At 44.0% G+C, this 20,860-nt stretch overlaps 1 protein-coding gene across 1 annotated transcript in view; it reads left to right on the top strand.

The window, feature by feature from the left end:
- kcnk3a (potassium channel, subfamily K, member 3a) overlaps positions 1 to 12,665 on the top strand; it is a gene marked incomplete at both ends in the record, with an annotated part of 58,401 nt that extends 45,736 nt beyond the window's left edge. The window contains one exon of the mRNA XM_083642497.1: positions 11,719 to 12,665. Coding sequence (XP_083498623.1) covers positions 11,719 to 12,665 — 947 coding nt within the window. The remainder of the gene's footprint in view (positions 1 to 11,718) is intronic.
- Between the last annotated feature and the right edge of the window lie 8,195 nt (positions 12,666 to 20,860).

The following is a 20,860-nucleotide window of genomic DNA, read 5'->3' as shown; positions in this document are numbered from 1 at the left end:
TGAACCAGTGAGTGAGTTAGAGGACATGACTGAACCACTGAGTTAGTTAGAGGACATGACTGAACCAGTGAGTGAGTTAGAGGACATGACTGATCCACTGAGTTAGTTAGAGGACATGACTGATCCACTGAGTTAGTTAGAGGACATGACTGAACCAGTGAGTGAGTTAGAGGACATGACTGAACCACTGAGTTAGTTAGAGGACATGACTGAACCAGTGAGTGAGTTAGAGGACATGACTGATCCACTGAGTTAGTTAGAGGACATGACTGATCCACTGAGTTAGTTAGAGGACATGACTGAACCAATGAGTGAGTTAGAGGACATGACTGAACCACTGAGTTAGTTAGTTAGAGGACATGACTGAACCAGTGAGTGAGTTAGAGGACATGACTGAACCACTGAGTTAGTTAGAGGACATGACTGATCCACTGAGTTAGTTAGAGGACATGACTGAACCAGTGAGTTAGTTAGAGGACATGACTGAACCAGTGAGTTAGTTAGAGGACATGACTGAACCCCTGAGTTAGTTAGAGGACATGACTGAACCACTGAGTTAGTTAGAGGACATGACTGAACCAGTGAGTTAGTTAGAGGACATGACTGAACCACTGAGTTAGTTAGAGGACATGACTGAACCAGTGAGTGAGTTAGAGGACATGACTGAATTACCACTGAGTTAGTTAGAGGACATGACTGAACCAGTGAGTGAGTTAGAGGACATCACTGAACCACTGAGTGAGTTAGAGCAGTGGTTCCCAACCACCGGGCCGTGGGCCAGTACCGGGCCGCAACGCATTTGGTACCGGGCCGCGAGCCCGGTCCCCCCAAAAAATTTGTTTTTTTGTTTTGTTTTTTTACAAGCATTTTTTTTTACAAACTACAAACATAAATAAACGTCAACTTGAAACTATGTTTCAACTACCACACAGCCTATAATATTATAGCCTATGTTTATTATTATTATTATTATTTATTATTTATTATTATTATTATTATTATTATTAAAATTGACAACCGGTCCGCGACTTTTTTTTCCATCTATCTACCGGTCCGCGGCACAAAAAAGGTTGGGAACCCCTGAGTTAGAGGACATGACTGACCCAGTGAGTTAGTTAGAGGACATGACTGGCATCATGTCAGGTGCCTAAACAATCCAAATTCCATCTGCAAGGCGAGAAGTCTGCTCACAGGTGGTGCTCTGCAGAATCGTAATCCCTACATGGCTATTATAGCCTAGTCTTCAGCTTACAGGTGGCCACCCGGTGGCCCCCGCAGCCACAGTGTGACGTCACTCTCATCTGCTTTGACGCCATCTCTAAAATCCTGCGCGCAGAACGGGGAATGTTCCACTGTACAAATAAACAGCACCCACGTCATCGGTTTAGTGCAGCCAGCCCCCTTCTCTGCTTCCCAGCCACTCCATGGCCTCAAGCCTTTACATGGATCACACCCAAAGAAGTGAAAAGTCGACCGTGGCGTTTCCCACGCCTAACGTCCCATCTCCAGCTGAAGCGTGCACCCGCAGACCCCCATCAATTTTCACTCACGGACACCTCAAACTCCAGATGACCCCGCGTTTGTTTACTCAGGCACTCAAACACGCCTCTGACCGTCCCACCTCCCTCCATTAGTCCCTCCAGCTTTTGACCCGTAAGGCCTCGCTGACAGCTGCTCCAAACCTCTTTGTAATGTCCATGTGTGTGAAAGCAAACCTCTTTGTAATGTCCATGTGTGTGAAAGCAAACCTCTTTGTAATGTCCATGTGTGTGAAAGCAAAGAATTCTAGGAATACTTTTTATTGGAACAGTGCATCAATGCTAAACGTCGAGTACCACAGGAATGAGTCCGGAAGACATGCTGCTAAGACTTCCGGTTCCTTTGTCTAAAAGTCAATCGAATTTTTGTGTGGAGATTTTGGTTAAATGCTTGAAATAAGGTCGGTGGTTAACCAAAATTTATGAAACAGCGAACTTTGTGTTCAGAAAGACAATCTTCACAAAATGAGCACCACTTTTATGATCTTCGAAGCGTAAATGCATTCTTTTTCAATCATGATTTTCATAAAACGCTTCGAAAGTCATAAAAGCGGTCCTCATTTGTGAAGATTATGTTGCTGAACACGAAGTTCACTGTTTCATAAACTTCTGTTAACCCCGGACCTTATTTCATGCATTTAAACCAAAAGAAATATGAATTGCCTTTTAGACTTGTGAACCGGAACTAGCATGACTAGTTGAATTGGCCTAGAAAAATACATCATTCCTGCTGTACTCTATATCCACCTTATTTTTGAATGCCCCACTGTAAAAAATAATTGTGGGTACAAGGTCCAGTTTAACGTGACTTATTGTTTCAGCTTGCCATTTCCTTTGTTATACTTGGCTGCAGACCTGAATTATAAACCGGAAACTGGAGTACGTTATAAAAGGTATAAATATAATCACGTTATAAACAACTAACCAACACTGGGGGTCCGTATGGAAACAGTGTTGCTCGAAATGGTTAAAAGTTAAATCAATTTGGTCATTCAGTGGCGTTTTACTGCCATGTAAAGTACCTATTACGCTAGCCGCTAGCATTAGCCACAGTAGCTGACTACCCACAATGCATTACGTTATCCCAGCACCCGAACGACACGTAGAGCAGAATGCTGTAGAGCAGAATGGCTCTGCTGTAAAATCCTCATAGACGTTTTTTTTGTCAAGTTAAAACCATAGACTGTAAAACAGTCTATTACACCGGAAGCGGAAGAAGCACCCATCAGGCATCATGGCAGCTAGAAATAAGGTGGATACGCTCCTTTTGAGGTGGTAAATCAGGAAGTAAAGCAGGTGTAACCAATAACATTAATGAGGGCCCTGGCATTGGAACACCTAAATGGAATTGATAGTATTCTGGTACATCACCACACGGCCATATTGGTCGGAAAATAACAGGTGATTGTAATCAATTAACAGGTGAATACAATCAAGTGACACAAACAGCCAATGAGCTGTGTGTATTGTAGCGCCATATTGGTAGGAAAATGCTTGTGACATCATGGGAATACTATGAATAGAACTAACTATGAATATATTATGGTGTCAGTTACATCTGCTTTACTTGCTGCTTTATCAACTCAAAACAGTTCCTGTGAAATGGGTCCATAGAGTGCAATCATCTATCCAGAAAAAAAGTGTGTGTGTGTGTGCGCGCACGTGTGTGTGTGTGTGTGTGTGTGTGTGAGTGAGTGAGTGAGTGAGTGAGTGAGTGAGTGAGTGAGTGAGTGAGTGTGTGTGTGTGTGTGTGTGTGTGTGTGTGTGTGTGTGTGTGTGTGTGTGTGTGTGTGAGTGAGTGAGTGAGTGAGTGAGTGAGTGAGTGAGTGTGTGTGTGTGTGTGTGTGTGTGTGTGTGTGTGTGTGTGTGTGTGTGTGCGCCTGCGCGTGTGCGTGTGTGTAGAAGTGTTTGCTTCATTCATTTAGCATGATTTATTGAATGGGAACAAAACTGCTGTTTGATGATTTGATAGAATTGTAATTTAGGGCAGTGCTGCAGCTGGCAGGTATACAGTACCACTTGGCTCTTGTTTCATAATTCAATTGAAAAACAACAGAAGGGATCATTTGACTGTTAAATCACCAGAGCAGAAAAACAAAGCAGAGATAAATGCGATGGTGTCAGAATAACCGTAGCTACAGAGGTGAAGATGTTCATACATTCCAAAGCAGGTATTTTTAGCGACATGCAGGAGGCCAAGTCCAACCCCTTACTGTATCCCTGCAGGTTCCCCATCAACCCAAAGAACACATTTCCACAATAAGATGATAATATGGCACAGTCAACATTGATATTATGTAAAACAACTTTTGAACTATCAAAGATATTAGCGTCACAAAATGATGCAGATGGCAACTAAGGATGTATAAAATTGATCCAACCCCAAAAATATCTGCAAGGAAATGTTTATTTTGTAGTGCTGAATGCTTGTAATGATGTGAGATATGTCAGCGTAAACATAATTGTCTGCTTTTGCTGTCAGCAGAGGGAGAGAGAGAGAGAGAGAGAGAGAGAGAGAGAGAGAGATACGGGATGCATTTATCACAAGCAAATATGGGATGCATTTATCACAAGCAATCTGATGTAATGGCAGAGGAGACAGCGCATTGGCAAAGCGTCTGTCTGGGTTCGCTGTAACTCGGTTACCCCTCTGTGGTCTCCAAATGGGGCCTGGGAGCATGTGCTCTCCTCCAGCTGAGGCCCCGCCCCCGGCACACATGCATCACAACAGCTGAGGCCCCGCCCCTGGCACACACGCATCACCAACAGCTGAGGCCCCGCCCCTGGCACACACGCATCACAAGCCTATGAAGACCAAACAACCAGGGGTTACATCAGAGAGTCGTGACTTGTGCAGTGACGCACTTGGACCAAAACCAACTGAATGTAGGCCTCCACACACACACACACACACACACACACACACACACACACACACACAGGCTGAGAGGTGTTGAATTAACTGCATTATGCAAAACGTTTTGCAAATTCAAAAAAGTCAAGCGCATTAAAATGTATCAAATACAAAAACCACAAGATGAGACCTTTTTGAATTTGAGTTGTGGCTTTTGCATTCGTGTTGTGGCCTTTTGCATTTGTGTCTACCGTTAATGTGTATGTGTTTTTCAAATTTGCAAAGCGTTTTGGATATGCAGTTTGTTTGACACCTCCTGGCCACATGCTGCCTGTATAAGTTCATGGAAACCCAGCCTAAGATCCCTGTCAAAAGCAACACTCGGGTCTCTGTGTCTTCATCCATCCTCGTCTGTTTTGGTTTAAAAAAAAATCCTATCAGAGTCTATTTCCAAACGTACTCCTAAGGTTCCTTTTTAGGGGATATGAGAGGAAACCTTGGCAGGACGTGGTTTTCCATGAGGTCAGCGAGCGAGGCATTCCAAACAGAGTGTGAGATAGATCCCGGGAGGGTTGGCTAATTAAAATAAATCAGGTGATTTATGCACCTGATACACAGTTGATAGGGGCATGTTTTAATACACACAACACAGCTGGGCTACATGGGGTCCAGGTACACAGTCACATGAGGGGGGGTGGGGGCAGAAGGAGAGAGGAGAGGTGCAGGAGAGGAGAGAAGAAGAGAGGAGGTGGAGGAGAGGCGAGAAGAAGAGGGGAGAGGAAGAGGAGTGAGCCGATGAGAGGAAAAGAACAGCCTAGTTGCCAGAATAAAATGCCAGCATTATACATTTCTGCCATCCACATTTCTGAACAGAAATACATTGCTTATCACATTTCTAGATATGTGTATACAGTATCGTTATACATGTCATAGAGTCTGTTATAGAGAGCCAAAGTCACACCCACTTCCGGTTTAGGCATGCGCACCAAGAGATTTAATCCGCTATTTATTTTCCCATGGACATTTCGTAAAATGTTTTACTTGGTCAAACCAAGCAACATTTCACTCTGACCAAAAAAACGTAAAAAATAGCTGACTTTTTCACATTTTTATTTCAAGTGAAATGTTATATACTGTAGTCTCTCCTGATTCTAAATATAGCTGAATCACTTGGTTTGACCAAGTACAAATATTTTGTATAAGCATTTTACGAAATGTCTATGGAAAAATAAATGAAGTGAAATCTCTTGGTGCGTATGCCTAAACCGGAAGTGGGCATGACTTGGCAATGCAACATAGCTGCCATAAAACAGCACAGAAGAAGAAGAAGACGTCATCACTGGCAGCTAGCCAAGATGACGTCATCAGGAACACACATGCTGCCTGGCATAATTATAGCGAATTTGTGCTTGTTTCCAAATGAGGCCCTATGTCCCTCAGCACTATGTTCCCTCATGAATGTTTTTTCTCTTCCAAATGAGCCCCTGGGTCCCCTCAGCATCAGGTTTAGAAGTGAAGGTTACGCACACAAAATGTATTTTCCCAGGATGGCAAAGGTATGACCCGGCCTACTCTGCCTCTGATTGGGTTATCGTATATAATAATTTGTTCTTAACTAACTTGCCTGGTAAAATAAAGGTTGATGATGATTATGATGATGATGGTTTAGGTTTAGGCATGCGGAGTGATGATTGGTTAGGTTTAAGCGATGATTGGTCGTAATCAAATCAACAGTGCCTGGAGTAAAAAAAAAAAAAAAAAAAAAAAGGCTTTTCATGGACTTTTGGTATGTTAAATGAGAAGATTTCATGAGCTGAATACAACATAGAACATTTCTCTTGCAATCAGTCCTGATTGGGTGAGATTTTCTCACAGATTGCCTCTATAGACTACTAGTGAAACTGACCCAGCCCTGGTTCCTCTGCCTGCTAGATGAGTGGAGTGTCCAGCCTCTCCGGGGCACAAGGTGTCTGAGGACATATCAGTCAGCACCGCAGTCCGCAGCCCTGCTGCCACCAGCTCTTCTGCTATGGAGGCCATCTCCTCGGCTGCCCCTCTAGAGACACTGTGCTGTGCTGCCTTTCCATCTTGTTGGCTATATCAGCATGCAACCTGTCAGCTTTCATAACATGCGCCTTGTTATGCCAGCAGCGTCCACATCCACAGGAATTATTTGCATTTTATTTCAGCTCAATGGCTTCTGAAAACACCTATTTTCTCTTTGTGTTGCATGCTATGTTGTGTTGCGTGACCTTTGTTATTTTTAGCTGTTGTTGTCACATACAGTATGGGTTTCAACAGCGTAGCCTTTTCACAAATTCCTGCTAAATGAGCCTTTGATAGATTGGCCACCCCTTTGAGAATCCTGCCCCATTATGTGAGGAGATGTGCTTCCCCCAGTGTGGACAAACGGGTTGTGCTCCTCATCTTGTTGGCGAGAACAAATTGTGCCTGGCAATCAATGAAAATGTAATCGAGTGACAGAGAAGTGGAGCCCTAACAGGTACATTATGCCATTATTCTTTGATGTATTGTCAAAGCCTCTTTCTTATCCCTATCTAATGAATCAGTATAATGAAGACTTTCAGATGCAGTGGGAGATGTTTTAGAGACAGACATCACAGGGAAGAGACTGTACTGAGCTCTTCATCTTCACAGAGGAAATAGCAATCACAGGACCGAAAGGCAAAAAGTCACACAACGCCAAATAAAATCATTTGCATTGCTGCAGCTGAGTAGTGGTGGATAACCCACATTTAATTGAGAAAATCTGAATGAAAGCAAATGAATAAAACTCTGCGCCCATCTGCTAAAGCATAGAGGGATTGAAAATGGTGAAATAAATTACAGGACAAAAAGGGAAAAAAGTGTCATGGGCCTATAGACTGAAGACTTGAAACGCAAATTAGTACAAAAGTGTTGGTAGCCTTTTGGAGTGACAGAGATACCAAAATGATTTTCTTTATGCCTCCGCCTGGCAATAGCCATACACGCCTTGAAGGAATTTCTTCAAATTTGGCCCAAACATCCACTTGGACTCAAGGGTGAACTGATGAGATTTTGGTGGTGAAATGTCAAGGTCACTGTGACCTCACATCTGTCCATTCCATCAAGGAAGGGGGCGGGGCTAGGTAAAAGGGGCCATAGTCAAGGGATAGGAAGGTGGTAGAGAGCCGGGATTCGAGGGGTGGGTAGGGGGAGTGGGTGGTGGGAGGGGACATGTTGAGAGAAAGGGCGGGGCTAGAGAGAAGGGACCATAGCTAGGTATAGGAAGGTCGTAGAGAGTCGGGGTCCAAGGAGTGGGAGGGAGGGAGTTTGTGCGGGGTCAAGGAAGGAGGCGGGGCTGAGGGAAAGGGGCCATAGCTAAGGATAAGAAGGTCGTAGAGAGTCGGGATTCAAGGGGTTGGTTGGGGGAGTGGCTAGAGGGATGTGGGTGGTGGGAGGTGGGTGCGATCAGTAAGGGAGCGGGGCTAGGGAAAATGGGACGTAGCTAGGGATAGGATGGTCATAGGGAGGCAGGGTTCGAGGGGTGGGAAGAGGTGGGACTAGGGGAAAGAGGATAGGAAGGTTGCAAGTTAAGGTTCGAGGGTAGGGGTGTGTTAAAGGGTGGTAGGGTAAGGGTAGACTATTTTCCATGTTGAAAATGATTAGCCGTATTGTTGAGGTACCCCAAACATTGCCTAAAGTGCCATAAGGCTGAACGGCCACACCACTGTGCCGTGGGCTTCAAGGTGGTTGTGCTTGTATGAGTCTGGACCTGGACAAACATGGATGAAGACTGCAACTTGATTTGTTGGCAGAGGCATACCTACGCGATGCAGTAATTCTAGTTCTTTTTCTTTGTAGAGTGGTTTGTTTTAAAAGATTTAATTTATGACTGGTCTGTTGTTACAGCATTAGTTTAAATGATTGGCCATAAATGATGATCCAGTAATGAGAGGCAGCAGTGGGGAGGGAATGAGAGTTCAGAGTATGCTGCACCTGTGTTCTGCTGACATTTATCAAGCCTTCTCTCCTTATTAGTTGTGCATAATATGTTTTTTGAAGGCTCTTATCACTTTTGAAATGTTATGCAATTTTCCTATTTTCTTTTCAGATGATAATTGTGGGAATTAGGTTATGCAGAAAAGTACAATGCAGACATTTTATCCTGGTGAGCAGGCTGGCACTGCCACTGGCCAGTTGCCTTTTCTCCAGCCAGAGAGGAGATGCAGGACTTCTGCCAGTGGTGATGACTGCAATTCATGTTAACAGAGTGAGGGGCCCGGGTGGAGCCGTCCTGTCTCGTGGTAACTTTGTCATGGTTGGGGAGAGCGGGACAGGAGGTGTGGCCGTGTGGGGGCGGGACAGGAGGTGTGGCCGTGTGGGGGCGGGTTTAAAGGGGGAAGAGGAGAGGGTGAGCTTGTCATACGGGCCTCTTCACTTCACACCCCGCCCCGCCTCCAGCTCCGCGTGCGTTGTTGATGAGCGCCACTGCCCCTGCGGCCGTGCCCTCGCCCCGCCGAGCGGCTCTGGCTCTCTCTCTCTGACACCAAGGACACATTCCCTGACTTGTAGTGCGTAGTGTACCCTATGAACCGGCAAGGGTGGACATAGCAATGCTACCAAAATACCCTACTCATGTAGAAGTGCTGTGACTTATACTGAAATTAGTATTAGTAGAAGTAAAGAAAAAACATATACATCTTTTAATGACAGGTGACAAAAAAACAAAAAGGTACATTCTGAGAAAGAAGTTAGCCATTTGCCTGCATGAAGTATGACCGAAAACATCAGAATAAAGAATTATGCAAGCATGTGCAGGATTATATTTCTTTCCAGATACATTTGACCAACCTTTGATGAAGGAACCCTAAATAATTCCTTTATTGGGACACAACAGGCATCCCAGGCATGCGTCAAATATACAGTAGCTATAGATTCATTATCTTTCCCTTTCAAAAAAGTAGGCTACATTTCTCTGTAAAATTACATTTCCCAGATACTGTGTATTCATGATGCACATTCAGAGTGCACATTAACATTCATAGATCAGACCTGAAGATGGAGGAGCTGACAGAGCTTGTCCATATAAACCGCTGCATTTGAGATAAGTATCCACCAACAGTCTAACATAACAAGGGTCAAACAAGGGACAAAAGGAACCTGAGTGGTGCTGTGAGAATTGAACGTACTACAGATAGTAAGGTTGTGCTTAGGTCATCAGTTGCCTAGTGAATCTCTTGATACCTCACCATCACCTCCTTTGTAAAGGATAGACTTCTCATCAGAGCAAAGTACTCGTCTGCCATCTCCCAGTCTTCATAAAATGGGATGATGATTTCTGTGTGAGGAGGAGACTGAAATAGCCAATGGCACCGGGAGGCAGCATGTCTTTTCACCTCTGTAAAGGTGCTCAGACCACAGGCCGTTTCCCCCCCTCCAACTGGAGATACATCAAATGTAATGCGTCTCACTTTGGCAGCACAACTGGGAAAGCTTGAAACAGATTCGGCACCCCGACAGACAGATGAGACAGACAGATGGCTCAAACACACGGGCCGGTGTGACAATAAAACCAGAGCCCCAAGAATTAAATCAGCCCCCAGAGTAATTACATTCAAACTATTGGCCAGCCTTTTTCCATTTGCTGATCCCATCGTTATCCAGGACAGATCTCTTGGCCCCTGCATGCAACAGGTTCACATGTGGGAAATGTGTTTAAATCGCCGATGATGTCGCGTACGAGGGCCCCACGTGTGCGTCGGGGTGAGCAGGCGACGTTATTAGGTTGACGCTTAACCTGAAATTAGCAAGGACAAATATCGCATCCATTGAGAAGGTCACAAGCTCTGCCTTCTCCAGTGGTGTTCGTGCATTACAGACACTAAGACAAATTCGTCAAATGTAACTTTATTCTGATTCTGGGTTAGTGCATACAGAATGAGTCAGCCACTCTCTGAAAGACAGTATGAGACAGAATGAGTCAGCCACTATGTGTGAAGACAGTATGAGTCACACTTGTCTCAAATTGGTTGGTGGTGAACAATCCTTAAAGTGGCTATTTCACTAACTGCACAGGTCACTGATGATATGTTTATTTGCTGTTTCTCAGCTGTTCTCAGTGTTAAGGTAAATGGACAGAAAATCCCCCCTCTGAACCTTGACATGACAGTGTACCATGCCACGGTGGACTCTTGACGAAGTACCTGAAAGCCACACTTGAGTAAATGTACAGATATCTTAAGAAAAGTACTATTAGAATATTATTTGAGTAAGTATACTGTACTTAAATATCAAAACAAATTTTCTGTTATTCAATGTATAGTACAAGTAAATACTGTTAATAAAAAAAAAGCAAAAGATATGCATGGGCTTGAGTGGAAATCTTCTTCTTGAGTTTTATAGCGGTTGGCAAACAGTTATGGTGCATTACCGCCACCAACTGGAATTGAGTGTGGATTGTGATTTAACAGAACTTGCAGGCTAGGCACACTGATTCACCAAACATGCTCGCTTGCAGGTACCAAATTTCTTCCAATCTTATTTTTCCAATTTTATTTTGTAGTAACGAGTAAGTAAGATGGAAATGTAGTGGAGTATAAAAAGTATACATTTTATTTAGGAAATGCAGTGGAGTAAAAGTGAAAGTTGACAGAAATGAAATATAAATATTCAAGTACAGATACTCCCAACATACTTAAGTGCTGTAACAAAGTATTATTACTGTGTTACATTACCGATTAAACTTGTGTGTTTTGTGAGGAACTTTGAGTCTTTTTTCAGCTGTGACACTGTTCAGATGGCCCAGGGGAACCCACACAAAACCACACGGCTGATTCTTCCATTATGCTGTGAGGTGTTCAAAGATAATCCGCAGATTCAAAGCAGTGCAGTGAAACTGATCGATGAAAAGAATGATTTTCTTACATCAAAATAAGCACCAACTTTTACAGCAGGCTACCCTACGGTGTCCTGTTTGATTTGGATAGGAAAAACGCGCAGGACTAATTAGGTGCAAATGTCCTCACTAGCACAAGCCACTCCACAGAGACCAATTGTCAATGAATTATTCAAGCTCTCTCTCCCGTACACGACATCAATACTTGGCCATCCCCACCACGCTACTGTGCATTCACATCTCCGCGAATGCAAGTGGAGATGTGAAGGAGTCTGAATATACCAGAAGTGCTGCTCTAAGAATACAAATCATTTGCTTCCGTCTGCTCCAGCCTTGACTATCTTCCAAGCCTCCAGCCATTTCTTTCTCAGACCGCTGTCCTCAGCACCGTCGATTTAATTAGTTCTGCCCCAGTAACCCGGTGCCTTTCTGTCTGTCTCCCTTAGGATACGGCCATGCCGCCCCCAGCACGAATGGAGGGAAGGTGTTCTGCATGCTCTACGCCCTCCTGGGCATCCCTCTCACCCTGGTCATGTTCCAGAGCCTGGGCGAGCGGATCAACACCTTCGTCAGGTACCTGCTCCACCGCCTGAAGAAGTGCCTGGGCATGCGGCACACTGAGGTCTCCATGGTCAACATGGTGACCATCGGCCTCATCTCCTGCATATGCACCCTGTGCGTGGGGGCGCTGGCCTTCTCCCACTTCGAGGGCTGGAGCTTCTTCCACGCCTACTACTACTGCTTCATCACGCTCACCACCATCGGCTTCGGGGACTACGTGGCGCTGCAGCACGAAGAGGCGCTGGAGAACAAGAAGGAGTACGTGGCCTTTTGCTTTATCTACATCCTGACGGGCCTGACGGTGATCGGGGCCTTCCTCAACCTGGTGGTGCTGCGCTTCATGACCATGAACGCAGAGGACGAGAGGAGGGACGCGGAGCAGAGGGCGCTCCTCCTCCTCGCCGCCCAGGAGGAGGGCCAGTTGGACCCGGCTTTGTCCTCCTCCATGTCTTCTGGGTTGGTCGGAGGAGGAGGAGGAGGAGGCACATCAGAAGGCGGTGCAGTGGGAGGCGGCAGCGGGGGGAGGGCGGCGAGCAGAGGTCTGCGTAATGTTTACGCCGAGGTGCTCCACTTCCAGTCCATGTGCTCCTGCCTGTGGTACAAGAGCAGGGAGAAGCTGCAATACTCCATACCCATGATTATCCCGCGAGACCTCTCCACCTCGGACGCTTACATGATGGAGCAGGCAGAGGCGTTTTCCAACCCCCTCCACTCCAACGGCTGCGTGTGCAGTCTGCGCCACTCGGGCATCAGCTCGGTGTCCACCGGCCTGCACAGCATCAACCACCTGATCACCTACAGAGGACTCACCAAACGCCGCAGCTCCATCTAGAGGCTGGGAGGACTTAATGCTTTAAATAAAGTCCCACTTCTGTGGAGGACTTTGCTACTGTGGTACTAGATAGTATGTTAGGGGAGCACAACTCCAGTCCTAAAGAGAGCCAGTGCTCCTGGTGCCTGCCTCTGTGTGTGCTGCACTCTACTGTAGTCTTCAGACTCTAGCCACATACTCAACTTCCATTAGCCTGGAAGCACAACGCATTTAGGACTAAGGTAGTTGCTGATGTCATTGGTAAAATAATGCTAATGGTTGTTTAAGAAGTATGTGCATTCATTAGCTACTCAAAGTCTGAATCCGTTACTGTTAAAAGGCAGGGAAAGAAAATAACGTGTGGCTCTTTTGGACCAAAGTTCCGCACCTCTGAATTCATAATATTGTATTAAATGTTTTCAGCATTCATGACACTTTGGCCGTAAGATTGACTTAAATCTTGTTCCAATATGACAAAGGACATTTTACACTGTGAGAGATATTTTTACGATGGACCGAGGTAGTATGAACTGTATATAATGATCCCTGAGAGGGGAAAAAACAGAATTTTATTTTATTGGGAGAGTTTGAAGTCCATTTTTTCCACAAACACTCAAAGGAATATTCAGCTGTAAGTATTATACTCACTGCAACTAAATGAAAAACGTGTATATATTTGGACACTTCATTACTGTAGTTGTTAATGAGGCAAAGCCTATTTTTTCAGTGAAAGTTTTCAAGAGCAACTCTATTCTTCTGTGTGTCTCTAAGTGCAGTTCAGGTTCCAGCCAAACTTTTGATCTACCTTGTCCGTTTTCCTTTCAAGAGAGAACTTACATTTCAGGTATTTGAAACTTTTGTCTAGAATGACTTACAATGAGAGCAGGTCAAGGACATTTTGACGGGACACATGGCTGTTGCGGGAGTCGAACCCGTGACATCACGGACGCAGGATGGTCTCTCTCTAACCACTAGGCAACCCTGCCACCCCTTTCAGACCTCACTGTTGTATTTTGTACACTCTGAATTTCTTTTTAATAGTTTATTGCCGTGTATCAACCTGTTTTACGTACTTGTCTGTTTGTCATAGGCTATAAGTTTTCATACAGCACAACTATATTCTGATAGTTTAGAGCATGTAAGCTCACTTTGTGCATAGTAGACAGTCTTATCTTATTCACTGCTGCACTTTAGAAGATTGTTGTATTATGCTTTAGGGCACTGGAACTCAGTGCACAATATTGATTTTTTTTAATGGAATCACATTATGTTTTGTTATGTAAATGATATGCCCTAATTAATTATTTCTTGTGTTATCAGTCTGAAATGTTTGACTAAGGTGATCATTGAGAATAGTTATGGCAGTGCACCTCACGAATAAAAGGCCTCAAACTTTGCACCTCATGCACTTAGGGGGTCTCTGTCCAGCCCCACATAAAACACTTGATTCAGCCAATTGAGGTCTTCATGCAGTGTTAACTTTTGTTTTTTGTTGTAGCCTTTTGACTGAAATTCTATCAGTTTTAGTTGAGGGTTAGTTATGTAATCTATTTTTAGTTTATCTTTAGGTTCCAGTTCAAAATGTTTCAATGTTTTAGTCTTGTCACATTAATTTCAGTCATTGTTTCCATCCTATTTTTCTACTGAAACATTCAAATTGGTTGCAACATGTCCACCAAACAGTTTTTAGAATCTCTCAGTACTGTATGGGGGGACTTGCACCACAGTATATGGGTGTGAGAGCTGGGGTGGGGCAACAGGGTGAGAGGTGGAGTATATGCATGCATGCTCTTTCTTTAATTGTGATCAATTTGAATTTAACACCAAATAATATCAATTAGAATGTAATCATCTCACTCCTGTCACATCATTGTTGATGAAAATGCACAGATTGTTTGGAGTTAAAAATGTTAACTTACAACCAAGGCTTAGGTGTGCAAAATTTGGCTGTTGCGTAATCCCTATAATTTTTGTCAACAAAATGGACTGAGTGCTGGAATGGAGCCATGGCCTGCAGTACTGAGCATAACCACACCTAAAATGTGGCCGCATCAAAACAACTCACTGGATTGATGGGATCATGTCATTTCACATTCATTTAAAGACTGTAACAGGCTATTTCTATATGAGTTGAAATAATTTATCATTCTGTCATTTGTTAATCAAATTTTCTAAATAAAAATATAAATTGATTATTGGTTGCATAATGCCTGAATGCTTGTCTTATTTCAGGGACAACATGAAAAGGAATACCAAACTCCATTAACTTATCACTAGAGACCATCTTGCGATGGGATCACACACCAGCCGCACATCACATGACTTAAAACGACTGTTGGAGGAGGGGGGGGGGCCGAGTCAAGACCAAGACCGATGGGGGTGAGACAGAGACGAGACTAATGCCAGACCATTTTGTGACTCAAATGATGGCTTAACCTTTACACCATTGCTCTGCTAACAATGAAATAAATCATTATTTAGGAATTTTAGTAAAACACAAATGGCTGTACAGTATATAATCAGTGACAGAAGACAATCCTTTGATCTGAAACACTGCGATTCCATATCACTGACCTTCAGAAAGGCTCAACACAGTGAGCGGAATGAAGTCTGTCGTGTGACTAAATAAAGATGGGTTTGTCCGTGTTGTACAGTATGGTATAAAGAGATAGGTGAAGTTCAGGATCTGTAGTGCATTGGCCCTCGATCTGTACCATATAAAACTGTTGATTCTTAAGCTCACTTAAAATTTATTCTCAAGACTTGCCTTTTTAGGGAAGCATGTCACTTATGATTACATTATTTAAAACATCTTTTAAATGGTGTTTTAATGCTGTGTTGTTTTTAAGCTTTTACAGCTTAAAAACAAAACAGCATTAAAACAGTCAGCTTTGAGTCATGGGAAAGGGCTATATAAATAGAATTTATCTTATTATTATTATTGAACAGAATGAGATGCATTAAACAATCATGATGATTGAAGAATCCGCGCTCCTAAGAATGAAAATTGCAGGGCCTGAGAAATGATCACACTGCTGAATAATGGATAATAAGGTTCCACAAAGGCGTAGAATACATTTATTCTCTTTTGTTTTTTCATTTCAGATGCTACCGATTAAAAGTGCATAGTGCTTGGGTGCAGGAGCAGAGCAGTGTATTAAAACTTATGTGGAACATTTCGATTCCACCTTCCTCAGCCAGAGTATCACAGGAAAGCCAATTGCAGCATACTGTATAGATGACATAGGGCTGGGATTATATTCTTATTATCTCATGTTATGATTCAATATACGTTCATGATTCCATACACCCACAATACGATGGAATAAAACAAAGTTCAATGACAAAAAAAAGTCTGACTGTGCAGAATTATGTTTATTTCGGAGCCACAAGGCAACAGAATTGGCTTGCTAGAATCTAAACAATTTAAAAAACGTGATTATGATGAGCAAATAAAATTTGGACGGAGAGTTTGTGAAATTGTGATGGTCAAGCCGTCTCATTTATGATTACTACAGAGTAAAATGGAGCTAATATCACAATATTTTTTCCGGTACCCACGATACTGTCACATTTTTATATTGAATTTGGATATATCGTCCCGCCGATCAGGTGAGCTCTTGCTGCACTCATTCGGCTACATGGCATCATTCACCTGTCTTGACTTGATCGTGACAACGCTCTCCAGGTGTCCAACCAGGAGTCATCATGACCTGAGACCCTGCAGGTTTCCATCACAACCAAAGACTACCAACTGATTTACTGTTTTCGCACACCTTCAACCAGACAGAAGGCAGACATAATCAATTCAATCATTTGGTGCCCTAATTGGAATGAAAATCGGACACTTCTGGTGTCCACTCTTACATTGTCTGCAAGAATGTTTTTAACACGTATTTTATATGACTTTGCTGATCATGCAGGTGCTTTTCCAGCACTGCTCCCCATCCACTGCCAAAATCTCTAACCTGGCAGCATGACAGGTCACCAAAACACTGTCCAATAAACAAGCTACTTGTGAGTCCCTGTGACTTTTGTTTACAAGTCCACTTGTAATTGGGCAGTGGGAACCTAAACAAAACACATACCAAAATGCACCTAAGTCAACTTTTTCCACTCGGATTCACAGCAAAGAAAACAAACGGTAGGTGTGATCGTACCCTTGCACATTAGCGGTTCAGTCGCAGTCCTGCCTCGCTGTCACTGGAGGAGCGAGCGGGGGATTAAGATCTCTAAACAGTGGTTGTTGAAGGAGAGGAGAGATTCACTCATTCACTTCCTCCCCCACATATTCCCCACCATGCAGCAACCTCACACAAGTCTTTATTTTAAAAGTGCAATAACAATAGCACAAAACAGTGCCATGCATACTCCACTGCTAACAAGACACTGATCACAAGGTGGACTGATCTCATACCTCAGTTAGTGGCTAATTCTCCGGCCTACTTTCTAATTTTATAGCCTCTTCCTCACTTCAGCTAAAGAATACGAAGAGCTACAGTGGGCCTATATTGGTGCTGGAAGCTTGTTCTATCATCAATACACCAAAGGGTCATCTTTACTTCCCCCAACTGAACAAGACGAGAGGTAAAGTCTTTACCTCTCGTCTTGTTCAGTTGGGGGAAGGTGGGGGGGGGGGGGGGGGGGGGGGGGGGGTGGGGGGGGGGGGTTCCATATGGGACTGAAAAATCACTGCTCTGTCAAATCAGGACATTGATTTAGAGAGACTAAGGCCATGTTCAGACTAGGAGGCCAAATCTGATTTGTGAACTTTAGTGACCTATGACTTTATCCAGATTGGTTTTATGAGTCTGGATGCTCCAAGTCTGATTTGTGTCACTTGTCCCAAACCACATATGGAGGTAGTTTCCAATCTGCTTCAAATGTGCTTTTCACTGATGTGACTTCAGTGTGGACGCGCAGATCCACCAAATCTGATTTGAACGTCACTCGCAACTCGTCATCAAATGCCTCTGCGCTGGAAAACCACATCACCAACGTACGTATTTACTGATGCCCACGTCATTACCATAGCAATCCATGCAGATAGGCTGTTTAGGTCTGGACACACAGATCCGACTTGAAAATCAGATTTGTGGAAGTGCGGACACACTCCCAAATCAGATTTGGGAAACCAATCAAGATAATGATGATTAATGACTTTATCAGCAAATCGGATTTGCCTGTAATGTGAACATGACCTAAGTGGCTGTAAGATGGCAAGAAGTCAAAGCAATCAAAGGGGGACGTGAGGTGAGCAAAACACAACCTGCTTTTTCTCTGTATGTGTGGCTCAAACGGAATGATCACCATTTCATTTTCTCTTTTTTCGCTTGTTAAAGGAACAGTTCACCCAAAAATGAAAATTCTCTGATCATCTCCTCCCCCTCATGCCAGTTGAAACACAGGTGAAGTTTGTCCATATGACACACACAGAATTGCCAGCACAGAAAACCAGTCACCATTGACTTTAGTTGTAATGTTAATGGTGACTGGTTTTCTCTCGAGGTGTGCTGGCAATTCAAACTTCACCTGTGTTTCAACTTGCATGAGGGTGAGTAGATGATGACACTATTTTCATTTTTGGGTGTAATTCCTTTAAGTGTACAACCAACACTTAGTAACACACAACGCCTCATTTTCACCTCTCCCTCGCACTCTTTTGTCTAACGAGATTGGCAACTTTGAGAATACGCTGTTATTATTCCACACGAATAATCTCTGGATGAGTCCTTTTGAGAGGCAGCAAAGCATATTGTTTTGGACTAAATGGAAGTGGAGAGGGTGACGGTGGTGCTAGCTTAGCGGCGGGTGCCGGGTTATTATTCCTTGCATTGCTCCATTTTAATCTTTCCAGGGCCTCCGCTCTCTGACGGCCCAGTGCTCAGTTCCTCTAACATCTCAGTTCCTCTAACATCTCAGTTCCATGATGCATTAAGCCAACTCATTTTCCACAGCAGACAGAAAACATGTCCGTGTGCCAGGACCTTTATCATGACGAGGGAAGGCCATTAACGGCCCGCTCAGCTCAGCTCAGCTCTGCTCCGCACGCTGTTGTTAATCACAGGGAGAGGAAACGTCCTTTCGTGTGCTGCAAGCCATCTCTCCTGAAGAATGGGCCGGGATGCTGTCTGCCATGTCAACATTATAACTTGTCCGCTTTCACTCCGGTGCCATGTTTTCTTTCACTCCGGTGCATTATCTTGTCCGTCACTGAGTGTGGTATGTGATATCCCAAGCACCAGATTTGCTTTCGTGACACGAACGTAGAAGGAACACGTAAAAATGTTGCACTAATTCTCGCAGCTTACAAAGATGTCAGCTTTTAAACAGACAGACCTGCACACGTCTTTGAAATTGCGATCCTCTCGCTCTCGCTCTCTCTCTCTCAGGGTCACTGGTCACTGTTGACTTTGGCCCTCCAGAAACAAGCATCACTAGTACTCCCTCTTTATGCTGTTTGTTACCGACTTATTTACTTTTTACTTTTTTTTACTACCTTAGTGCATGACCAAGTCCAAAGGTCTTTGACAGACACAAAACAGCAAGAATCAGCATCAGTCCATCACCTTCATCAGAGCTGCAGGGAGAAGGCACAACAGCTCCTCGGGAGGGACTGGCAGCTCCAAGTCGACCTCTTAAGGCAGCTCAAATTCGCAGAAAAGATCGCAGCCATCTCGCTCTCCCCAGAGATGGTGTTAATATCGAAGTCTACAAAGCAAGTGGTCCTGCTAGAACTTACTGTCCCCTGGGAAGACAGGATGGAAGGAGCCTTCAGGGGCTTCATTGAACTTTCAAACTCCTTGGAGTAAATGGAGTGCAGTGCAGAACAGCCACAGAGAACATCCTGGAGGCAAGGCCTCGCGGTGCCTTCGGATCCGGAAGGGGCATCCGTGGAGCAGGGTGCCACTCGGAGCTGATCGCCCCTGGCTGGGTCACCCAGACGAGGGTGTCTGATGATGTCTAAAGACCTGAAACACCCTATGACCCTGGGTTCATCACTGAAGGCGTGTCCAAGTAGCACCAAAAGGTGTATTCTAGAACTACCATTTTACAGTGTGCCAGTGCATGTGAGAATTGTTTCAATTGTTGGGTCTAAAATAAAGAGCCTGGTCTTCTACCTGCTCTATTTGTAAAGCGCCTTGGGATAAATCTTGTTATGATTTGGCGCTATATAAATATATAATTGATTGATTGATTGATTGATTGATTGATTGATTGATTGACAGTCTGCTGACAGCAAAGGGACAGTTATATGGAAGCTGACATAGCTGATGTTACTGGCTATCAAAGCTTCAAAGTAAATGATTCAGCAAACATTTTCACGCAGAATAGATGTTGATATGACAGTGTGCACCAATAGGAATAGATGTTGATATGACAGTGTGCACCAATAGGAATAGATGTTGATATGGCAGTGTGCACCAATAGGAATAGATGTTGATATGACAGTGTGCACAGTGACAGTGTGACAATGTGCACCAATGTCAATCGAAACCTTTATCACAGGGCGGCAAAATTAACGTTAGTTAGATGCTAATTCACTGTTTTGTGAAATCTGGACCTAAGTGTCGTTCTGATATCAGTTCAAATGTTTCCAAAGCTGTAATGTGATTTTTGTTCACTGTGCGTGACCTCTGACCTCTCTCGCTCTCCTTCACCACAGTAAAGTGGCTGCAGGCGTTATAATGGTACTGAATGTCTGGTTTGTCAAGATGAAGCCCAAAAGTCCCTTAACCATGTCTCTGTCTCAGTTTATCTGTCTGTCTGTCTGTCTGTCTGTGTGTGTGTCTGTCTGTCTGTCTGTCTGTCTGTCTGTCTGTGTGTGTGTCTGTGTGTCTGTGTGTCTGTCTGTCTGTCTGTCTGTCTGTCTGTCTGTGTGTCTGTCTCTCTGTCTGTCCTACTTGTGCCTTTGCGTGTTGAGGACCATTTGGCCCAAGTGTGGAAAGCAATCACACGAAGAAGCCACTTGACTTGGTAATGCAGCATTGATGGATGGGATTTAATGGCTCACTTTCCAAAAGCATTTCCAGTAAAGTCAGAACACATTGACCCGATTCCAACTGGTGCAGCACTACTGTTCCCTCTAATTTTACACCTGAATCCACGACATGCTGGCTCAGAGCGGTTGAGCGTCGACGCTTCAGATCATGTGATGTAATGCGATTATTTTAACTGATGCAGAGAGAAAATGGCATCCAGCAACACGGACACGG

Source organism: Poromitra crassiceps (assembly GCF_964638095.1).
Source record: "Poromitra crassiceps genome assembly, chromosome: 9".
Taxonomy (NCBI): Eukaryota; Metazoa; Chordata; class Actinopteri; order Beryciformes; family Melamphaidae; genus Poromitra; species Poromitra crassiceps.
This window is presented reverse-complemented; position numbering and strand designations above follow the sequence as displayed.